This window comes from Bombus impatiens, unplaced genomic scaffold (genome assembly GCF_000188095.3).
Source record: "Bombus impatiens unplaced genomic scaffold, BIMP_2.2 scf_0217, whole genome shotgun sequence".
NCBI classification, from domain to species: Eukaryota; Metazoa; Arthropoda; class Insecta; order Hymenoptera; family Apidae; genus Bombus; species Bombus impatiens.
In genome coordinates, this window is record NT_176636.1 from 1,215,123 (window position 1) to 1,226,981 (window position 11,859).

The window sequence follows — 11,859 nt, forward strand, 5'->3', positions numbered from 1 at the left end:
CCAGTGTTATTATTGTGCTTCATTTGTATGTATAAGACAAAGCGATTTGCACAAACTTTTCATATCTACATGTAATCAATAGAAATAATGATACTCGAGAGTTCAAAAAGATTCAACAAATAAATTTGGCACAAGACATAATTACTGATCATAAGTTTGAGAACGCTGCAAGATAATGTCGAATACTTTGACTGACATATTATATAGTATGTTTTCATATTTCAGAAAGATGAATGTAAGAGTTTGATTGAAGTAAAAATCTTTCTTCGTTTCATATCTTAATATAGCAGATAAGTACAAGATACACTAAAGAAGCTAATCTATGATGTCCCAAGTACATATTATCTCAAACTTATGTAAATCAATAATGTGAACTAGTTCAATTTTTTCTCGCTTAATGCACAAAATTCAAAATTCAATCTTCAGTTGTGACCTCATGCAATTTATACAGAGTTATGAAGCATGTAATATATTCTTTTACAATGCATACGTAGTTAATATCTCGTCTAGCCGATTATTAGGCGTACTTCTAATGCTAGACTGCCTGAGAGAAATCGTTCTAATTTGATCCACCGGTACTCATGGTCTCGTAACAAGGCAAGGATTACGATTTGCTTACCGATCTATTTTATTGTAAGATACCCACGTGAAAAAGTAAGAAATACGTAGTGGTACCACTTAAGGTAGGGAACTTGTTAAATGGTGTACGTTAACGACGCGATTGTGCGTACCATTTTAATGTATATTTTTAATATGATGATGAAGTAAGTTGCATAAGTTACACTCACATACACACAAATACGCGCGAGCAAATTCGATCTGTATCTATATCTTGTTCGGGGCACAACCGAGAAATCAATATGGAGTTTTGTACCATTTTAAATGGTGTATCTGTTTGGTCCTCTTGTTAAACTATTACGTCGGTTCTAACCTTGTTGAAAGATTATTTACTTATTTACTAAGTGTTATATATTATATATGACGTTATATAATTAATATTTGCCAATCTCTTATGATAAATAGAGAGAGACAAAATGGTACCATTATCCAATTTATTCTTGGAGAGAATTTCACCATCCTCTAAGTTGGATCAATTAAATTAATTTAAATAGAAGAATTTTATACTCTTCTATATTGGTCAAACGGTTGTACCTACAACAAGGGTTGAACGAAAAATATTCGATTGCAAATACGTAAAGCGTCGGCGATTATATAGTAGTTGAGAACTCAGAGACTATTATCGAAGTTGTTGGAACGCTGTGAAACGAAATGGACCATCATTTAGAAAATGTTGTCGTATGCATTAAACTATAGGACATACAGGAGTTAACAAGAAAAAGCATAAAAAGAAGATAAAAAAAAACGTAGAGAAACAGAATTAGAGCCTTTTGTACGGGAGCAAAGTTGTTGGACAAGACCGTTATCGAAAACCGTGTTTTTATTGGCCACGTGCAGAACTCAAATGGATGCTCGCTTCGATTTTTTTTTTTTTTAAACAAATTTCCCATTACTCCTCATTCTTCTTCGTCTTTTCGAAGAAACATTCGTTACTCGAGGATTTCGTGCAATTTCGAATAGTCGGATGTTGGACGGCTTTCTAAAAAATTAATTAATCATTTTGAATAGAAAAACAATTCCTTTTTAATATATATATCCGAGGATGTCTAAATATTCGAAGTTCTGGTCTCAAAATGTTTCGTCACTGTGGCGCCATCGTTACGTCGCGGAGGACCGTCTAAACATTGAAGAGATTCGATAATTTCTCCAACCGAAGTATTCGAAATTATTTGACGCATTCGAATGACTCCAAAACTCGGATATTTTTTAGAATAGAAAAGAAATATATATAATAAAAAAGATGTTGTAAATATATAAAAAGAGTTTAGTTAACGAATCGATTTATTAACCTTTCGTGCCTTTGAAAGCGAATCGTTGTGAACTGTTGGGAACCAACCGATTTTTAACAAGCGATCATTTTCGTTTAAGATGTCGCGGAACGATCGATCTATTCCGGAAAAACATTACGAAACTGGAAAACTTTACGAATAACGTCTCTTTAACGAATAGGAAATAAGATTTTTCCTAAGTAAATTTTATTTATTTGTTACTTATAAAGGGAAGGAGACAAAAAAAAATAGAAAAGAAATTGAACAGAAAATTCTCGTAGCGTTTCTTGTAAAATACTACATAGAAAAAAGTAGTTGATATTTTGTAATGCAACCGAGCTTAACTATAAATCAAGATTCTTAATGATAAAATAATGATATGATAATGAAAAAATTAAAGAATTTTGAAAATTCAAGATCTCTATTCTATCTTTATGCGATCTCGAAGTATCTCCCTATATTTTTCGACCGTTATCGCTGTTCGTTGTCACGGATCGATTGCGAAAAATCGAATCGAGTATCCGAGAAATCGATGTTGTAACTTCGATTTGAACTGAATAGAAAAAAATATAAAAGCGACATGTGTGTATGTATAAACATGGTCGAAAACTCAAAGCACGGCACAAGTATCACTTTTGAAAGGATGATATAGCGAAGCGAATATTTGCAGAAAAAAGAAAGAAAATGATGTTGGAAGAGATGGAAAGTTGAACTATAATTACTATACGAGGATGTATAAATGTACTAGCCACAACTGTTGTCACTGCAGAGTAAAAGTGAATCTAATATACATAAAATATATATGTATATATATATACGTATGTAAAAGTAAATTTAAAAATACTGAACATATCTGTAAAGCCACGTAGCATCACATTTTTAAAGGTAAAACTCAAGAATATACCGCCATTTTATTGTTAACCATCGATCGTGTGTTTATTGTCGAAACTTACCCTCCGATCGATCAATCGATAACGATCTCCCTTTTTTTTCAACGTTGTCTGTCTGATAAATAATAAAAAGGGAAAAAAGCTGAAAAAAAAATAGAAAAATATATATAAATATATAAAATAATCCTCGATTCGAAGGGGATTCTTGTTTTTCGTGTTTGTATCGATCGATTGATCGATCTATAGTTTCGAGACGCACGGAATCCGCGTGTATGGTTATTATTAACATACTTTTTAAATATTATTGCGTAGCGATATATTGTTATTTGTACGATATATATATATATATACATAAAGAAGCAAATGGTGAAGAATGAAAAATCTGTTTACGTTGCACTGTTGACAAACAAAAAGAAAGAGCGGCCCACTTGAACGTCGAGTGCAGAGTACAATGAAGAAAGAGCGAGAAAAAGAGGAAAAGGAAAAAAGTGTATAAAGGAGTTTAACAATAGAAAGAAATAACAACCACTCTGTATATGTAATTATACCGAAGTTAAAAAAAGTAACCGCGTAACGTGCTATATAGATATTATTATTAAACAGACAAACACAAACACAAGAAAAAGCAGAAAAAATATATTATGGCGTATTATAGAGTTGTGCGTTTAAGTAGCCAGTGATAAATCTGCGAAAACAGAAAGGAAAGTAATCTTTTTTTTATTTTTCTTTTTTTTCCCCTCCCGTAATTCATAATAGTGTCATTTATCGTGAACATTTCTCACCATTTTTCAAACAGAGACAATTCGATCATCTTTTTTTCCTTTGCATATCCTCCTTATTTGTTTCTTTTTTTTTTCGACCTTTTTTCGTTCTCTGTGCTCTTTTTTCTGGTAATATTCTTGAACTATTTAAAAATCGTAATTGTAATTCATCACCTCTGTCACGTGGTTGTCAAGATCGTTGTATATCCGTGAAATTTGCGAGACGATTTTACGAAGGACACGCTTATTCGTCTTGTTTGTTCATTGATAATGCACGTCGAAAAAGATGTCACACGCTGATGATGGTACAATAATGGACACACCAGAATAGAAATGGTACCGGCAATTGTCGCGCGAAAATCGAGCACATGCGAGTCACTTTCTTTCTTCTTACTTTTCCCCGTTTCGATAATCATTCACAAAAAAGTCGATCACAATTAAATTACGTTGAATGAATACATTTAAAATTAAACATTTTTGTAATATGCAAAACTAAAATTTAAATCGATAAAGACATACCTAATATTCAGAAATTAATATTAAAATAGCGTTAATTTAATAACGTATGAGCCTCTTACGAACTAAACCCATTAACTCCACTCTTTGCCAATTTCATAATTAATTTTCATATTCATAATTACACAAGTTACAAGATTTATTCCCACAAATTTATTTATTCTAATAGAGTGATATAAGTAACAGCGAATCCTAAAATTTGAAAAATGATAACACCATCACCTTTCTCTGCATTTTAATTTGTGGAATTGCTCACTTTGCCTTTTCCAAACGGCCGATGTATTTCTTTAATAACGTTATATTTTTTTTAATTGAGATTGCCATAATTAATTAGACACTTGTTCAATAATAAAACTATTAAAAATCCAGTATCATTCTGAGGATACTCTCTATTACGATTATATATAAAAATATTCTCTATTACGATTCTCTTATCTATTGTTATCGATTGACCATAATACTTCGACCCTTTTCATTGTTAAAATATAAGGATGACAGTAGAACCAACCTAAAAAAGATAACTTATTTTAAAGTGCTCGCAATTGCCCGATTTAAACATAACTAGATTACACGTATTTCTTTGGTGCTCGACATATCCGGTCGTTGTTACATGTTATTGTCAATATCCTATACGAATAATAATAATCATCGTGAATCCTTGTCAAGGCCCATCTTTCATCGATCATCGGTCATCGCGATTATTACTATTTGCTATTACTATAACTATTACTAGTACTACCACGATCACCACTATTATTACTATTACTATTATTATTATTATTAACTATTATTATTATCGTTATATCTGTATTATTATTAATTATTATTATTATTATTATTATCATTAATTATTATTAATTATTATTATTATTATTATTATTATTATTATTATTATTATTATTATTATTATTATTATTATTATTACTGATCACAAACTACCATACGCGCCGCATCATCCATTGCTCGGTCAGTATAATTATTAGCGAATTAGGTTTGAGAAATTAGGGAAAATTAATATCGATGATTATTTCGTACGGTCTCTATGCACATCACAAAAACTATTTCTCCTCGTACATAACAATACACTAAAATACACATATACGCATAAACATTTTACAGACGTATAAACACACATATGACATGAACACGTGCGCGCGCGAAACATTGTAAACACGCATTGTGGTTATATTTCAGTGTATCAGCATAATGATATGATGTTTCTCATAGAATACATTTTACTTGGTTTTTATATTTGGCAGTATTTTATTTAAGTGCCACTCGAGCATGTGCGAATCGAGTCGATCGATCGATCGAAAGATAGGTTAGTCGAATTTTGAAAAAAAAAAAATGAATTCCGAAATTTCAGAATAGGGAAATAATAATAATAATATCGATATCAATATATTTTTCGAACAATATTGTTTAAAATTGATTTATTATAGTACTAACGCCCCTTAATATTCTTTAAGGCTTGATGACATTTTTATGATTCTTTATATTTATATATATTAATTATTTTTCTTTTTTTTTTTTTAGATTAAATGTAGATAAATTTTGAAAATATAGAATGCAGGAGAATAAGAAAAGAAATAAAGTGTTAGGAAGTCATAGAAAAATTTGAACGTTGGACCACCAAGGTCATTCATAAATTATAGTGTGCTACGCAGAGAAAAATATCGGATTCGCACGTGCTTGGAAAGTGTTGTACCAACATCTATACATGGTTTGTTCGAAGCAAATGAACAATTTTTCACCAATTGTGATATAATTTGTACAGTCAAATTTTGTTACGAATATTTTTTTTTGAAGGTTAGATATCTTATACAATTAATGTATTTAACATTCGACTAACCTTCAAAGAACTTGCATAAAATAGGTACACAATAATTGTATTTTTTTCTAGTGAAATCTTTTTTAAATAAATCGATTGTTTTGATCAATTGATTTATCTTTTCGCACAAGAATTATGTTAGAAAAGGTGCCATTTTTACCGAAGCACAGATATAATATAATTCATAGTTAAATATTTTTCTAACGGTTCAGTGTTATAAGGAGAAAGGAAATTTTATAGAAAATGAATTCAAATTTAAGCTCGAATCTGAGTTTCTTCGATACCGGATATGATGTCGAGAGGTATGTGTGAGACTAAAAAATCATTAGTTTCCTATGTACAAAATAATTGATGTATTTACAAAATATTGCCTGTTCCATGGTCTTCTCTTCAATGTTAGTGGATTGTAAAATATGTAATATATGCATTTGTTATATTTTGTTAATTTGTGAATTTTTCCAGATTTAATGAACACTTAAAATTAAAATCTTACAAATTTAAGAGAATTAAGAGTCTTTTTAAATTAAAGAATTGGTTAATAGAAAGATAGTATCTTCGTTTCAAGAAGACAATATATATTAAAACACAGTAGAAAATATATATTTCATCTATTACAATCCATTCGCATAAATTATGTGGCTAGAAAAAATGTGTATACACATATTGTTGTGTAAACTGTGCGTCTTTGTTGAGCCATTGGACGTGTACGAATGAAATATGAATTTTCTATTAAAAATTTCTACATTTGAAATTTTTTAAAACTTATAATAACTCATCTACGAAAACACTTATATATCATGTTTTAAAATGAAAGACCAAGAATAAGATTCGCACACGTTCCAATAAACAAAACTACTAACACTGTGATGTGTTTCTGTGGTCATTGTAAATTCTTCTCTTTAATTCATAATCATGTTTCATTCATTGATCTCATGACTGTCCACTTCGTAAACATCTCTTTCCCCTTAATATATACATCTTCGTTGTTCAATATTCCTGATCATATGCAAAAAACGAACACGTACATATTGTCTATACAAAATACTATTCCTATACTTCAATATTTTTGTGGTTAAAATTAACGAATTACAAAAGAATTTTTTAAGCAAAATATTACTAGAAAATTGTTAAAATTATAAAATTATAATTTTAATATTTTTCGTGTATTTCATTTTTTCAAATTGTTTTGTGTGTCGAAATTCTTAGATAATTTTTTAATAATTTTGTTCTCTATCAGTGAGAAGCGCGTTTCTGCTTCATTATCTCATTGTCTCTTTCTCTTTCTGTTTTCTCGATAGGAACGAAAACACGTATTTTCCTTGTGTAAAGTGTCGCACCGCAAATGTTGAAACACCATATTACATGTGTACAATCCGTACCCATTGGATGTCGCTCGATCATCATAATCTATCTAAACTTCGACACTTCTTGATCTCAAGACTCTTTACTTTCAAACTTGTAATTAATTTTCTATCGATAAATCTTTCTACCACGTTTGTACAATCTGTGCACATGCATACACACACATAACACGTACATACACAAGTATACATGAACACATTCTAAACGAATACATAATGTGGTATACTATTGTGTAATCAGTAATCGGTGTAATGAGACGCAGAGAAGCGATAAATAACACACAGATACGCATTTTTTGCACCGACGTACTAACACAACTTTCATTGTGACGTCCACTAATGTAATTCATACGATCGTGTACATGTAAGATCAGCGCCGCTCTACGACTCTACTTCGCTCGGTTACGTTAACTAAATTTTCAGACGTTACAGACGTTCAGAGGTTTCTTGTTTGCCATTATTTGTTTAATGCCTTCAATATTCTAAAACATATAAACAAAAATCTTGAAAAGAAATTAGTCTAAAATTTACTAAGAATTAGCAAAAAACAATGTGTGCATTCAAGGTTATTGTAAATTACTGGACTGCAAATATCCAAACAATATTCATATTTTTATAAATATGATTAATGAAATAGAATCTAAACAAAAATTTGTTTCATTCTTTAAATATCATGTATTTTGGGTATTGTATACATTTTTATGCATTATATCCATTCTGAGGGGTTTTCCACTTTAAATTCCTCATAAATGCATAAATATCTGCAGTCTGTTAATTATCATAATTATAGAGCGAATTCAATATCCTGTTGCAACATGATCTTCAAAAGATCTGAGGTATCGGTAAAATATTTTCGTTGATTTATATTAGTATGTATGTATAGGTGTTTCACTTACAGTGATCTCGTTAAACATTTTCGCTATATATGTTTTCATCTTTTAGTAATAAAATGCATATTGCTAATATATTTTAAATTTAGTTAATATTACTCCAAGATCATGTTGTTACAGGTCATGGCATAAAATGTCTTTTTATTGAGCTTGAAATTTAGAGATGTATGACCTAAAAAAAAATTAAGTCAATTTAAAAAAGGAAATAAAATTCTTCCTAAGATATTTTTTAATAAAAAGTAAAAGGCATATTTTAAAGAAGATGTACGTGTGTTTAAAATTTTTAAATAATCGTGATTAATACAACACGTGGCACATATGACTCTAACAGCTTTTTAAGAGGAACACATGATATACAGAAGTCGCAAATCGTTCTCAAATATAATTAACAAGTTCAAGATGCTTTAAATAATGAACAAACATTGAAGAAGCGTGGAAAAATGAAATCTTACATATGCACGATCGTATTTTGTCCTCTGTAGAAATGCCTTATTGTCACGTGCCTCAATTAACAATTAAACTGTTCACCTGCTTACCAATTACTTGTTAGTATACGTATCAACAAATATGTACGTGTAATATCGCGTTATTCTTTGTACTGCTCTTGTAAATATATTCTGAACGATTACTGTCACCATGTGTCGTCTATGAAGTCGAGCATTTTTTCGAAATTATTTTTTTACCCCATTTCTCCTTATTCTATCCTTTCATCTATTCAAGACGCTTGAATCAATGTGTGTAAAATCCATAGTCCACATCTTATCATATTTTTTCAGCTTTATAATAATTGTTTCGCATGTATTCTTGTACATATTTAAACCATTTTTTTAACAATTAAGGACAAGTTCTAGAAATTACAATTAAATTTTCTTCTTTATAGATTTAAAAATATACTCAGTGTCTTCAGGGTGTTTGAAGTATGTAAAATAATGTGTAATAAAAACTATAAAACTATAAAACAGAAGTCATGAAAGCTACATACGTATATAGTAAAAATTATATGCAATATAAAATTATCAAAACTGTAGTAATGAAAGTTACAAAATCAAATCTTGTTATGAATACATTTTTTTGTTTCTAAACTTTACAAGGAGTAAAGGCATTTAAATTGTTATACTTACCAACAGTAGGCAACGACTACTTTTAGTTACTAAAAATAAAAAAATAAAAATTTCTGAATAATTTCATAGGAAATAGCTTAATTTTGAAATTTAAAAAATTATTTCACAATGATAAAAAAGATTTAAAAAATTATACATATATCATATATCTACATCTATCTGGAATTTGTTTGGCGCTTTCGTCGTTAAATGTTATGAGGTTATGTAAGTTCCAACCGACTGAAATTTACGTGTATTCGAAATTCGAATAAGGAAATTTTCTGTTGGTAAATTGTGTGAATATTTTCATATTAAGAGCATACTTGAAAGAAAGGAAGTGAAGAAGTACTAAAATTCTAAAATGCCACTTCCAGCTGCATTAGCTGCACGGCTTGCTAAAAGAGGGCTTATTACTGGATCAGAAAAACACGGTATAATAATTTTATTCATTTGTGCATAAAACACAGTATAACCAACAATATCATTTTATATCGAATTGATAATTTAATTAATAATAGTTTTTATCTTACTACTTTATGCTTCATAAGTACTATAAAGATCAAATTATTAATATGTAATTCAGAATGAACATAACCTTAGTGTTTTCATACATAATCAAATTTAAAAAATGCTGAGGATACAACATCATGTATAAATCAAATAATATTTTTAGAATCTACAAAAAAAGAATCAAGAAAAAAAATCCATGAAGAAGTAATAGCTGAAGATTATGATAGTACAAAAGATGATATTAACCAAATTGACATATCACAAAAATTTATGGTAAATATTATATCAAAAACTATTATAAAATATTAGATACAGTAACGATAAATAATAATGCAAATATCCATAATATAAAAATATTAAATAATAAACGTTTTATTTTAGGGATATAGTGGTTGTCCCAATAAGTATAATATTTATCATGAATGTACAAAAAAGTGCAAAGAGTTATGGGGTCTTGGACATGTACAACCTTCTGACAAATACTTGAAAAAGCAATTAAAATTAATACAGAAGTACCCCTTACCAGAAACCTGGAAAGCTGTTTATGACCCTGGATCGTTAGTATCAATTTTTTCTACTTATAATTTCTAGGGAAAATATGTTTATATCAAATTTCATATAATTATTTAATTCATCAATAGTGGCCAACATTATTATTGGGACTGGTCATCTGATTTGGTATCTTGGTTACCACCGGGCCATCCAAAATGTCAAATATCTCAACCAGCTTCTCAGTTAAGAGAAGAATTACATCTAAAAGCAGCAGATCAGGATGACAATATGTCTAGTGATGACAGTGGTAGTGAACAAGAGCCAATGGAAGTTAGTAATCAGTTTCTTCAATTTAATAAAAATGTAATGTCCAGTATATTTTTGCACTATCACAAATAATTGTTTAATTATCTAGGTGGATGAACCAGACACAAAGAAAGATAAAAAATTAGAGACTAGATCAAGACACAAACCAGGAGATAGTAAAAGAAATCAAAGATTAGAAAAATCTGAGAGCAAAGAGAAGAAAGACAGAACTTTAGATCCTATGGATCCAGCATCTTACAGTGATATTCCACGGTAAATTTCATTTTATTTATTAATTTATATTAATAAAGTAATTATGATAAAATTAATTTTCATATATAGACAACAACGCGTTTAAATTATTTGATTTTTATAGGGGAAAATGGTCTGATGGTTTAGCACGACACAATGAAGCTAAAACAGGAGCAGACACAACTGCTTCAGGACCACTTTATCAAATGAGGCCATATCCTAGTCCAGGCGCGGTTTTGCGATCAAATAGAGCTAACAAAACAGATTCAGAATCGTCTAACAAACCTAAAGTATCGTGTCCCGAAAAACCAGAATAAATTTCTCTTTTATACCATTTAGTCTATTATGCAATTTATTATACATGTCTAATGTAAATATAGTGTAACTTACAGAATTTGTCAGTAATCTTATTATTATATTATCTCTATATATAAATGACTGACTAATTAAATAAAAAATATTAACTATGATTTAAAGATTATTATTATTGTTATTGAACGTATAGTGTTGTATCTTATTGTAAAAACTTTTTAAAAAGTACGTTTTAGAGAACTGTTTCTTTGGACATGCAGATCTCTACTTAGGATAATCTCAAATTTAGTTTGAAAGCCAATAACAGACAAAGTAATATGTACGAAAAAAAATGATCGACGTTCATTTAACGTATAATTTACGATGTCAATAATTTACACATTTCTTAAACAGAAAAAATGATCACTTGTTTTTGAATCATTTTAATGCTACATTTTTCAAGCTAGTTTTGATCTAATCTTTATCGTTTGTAACATGCATCTATCTAGTTTCAATTTTACGTCAGTTATTTTTTTCAAATATTGAACCTTTCTGTAAATGCGTAGTTAGTTAAATATTACATAAGTATTGTAATCGCAAAATTGGAGTTTTAAAATACTTATCGAAAATAGTAACATTATCACAAATAAATAATCGCACAGTAAAATATCGACAGTAGTATACATGTATCAACAATATTCGAATAGTGAAACGAAAAATTTGCATATTTGATGAAATTCAATCGTGACAATTGCTACAGTTTCATGTATCAT

At 29.3% G+C, this 11,859-nt stretch overlaps 1 protein-coding gene across 1 annotated transcript; it reads left to right on the top strand.

The window, feature by feature from the left end:
• The first annotated feature begins 9,424 nt into the window (after positions 1 to 9,424).
• Positions 9,425 to 11,249, top strand: LOC100745210 (polyglutamine-binding protein 1). Its single transcript, XM_003487978.3, has 6 exons — positions 9,425 to 9,666; positions 9,909 to 10,018; positions 10,127 to 10,302; positions 10,387 to 10,567; positions 10,653 to 10,816; positions 10,920 to 11,249. The coding sequence occupies exons 1-6, from the start codon at positions 9,597 to 9,599 to the stop codon at positions 11,110 to 11,112; spliced, it is 894 nt and encodes a 297-aa protein (XP_003488026.1). The 5' UTR covers positions 9,425 to 9,596; the 3' UTR covers positions 11,113 to 11,249.
• Positions 11,250 to 11,859: the final 610 nt, after the last annotated feature.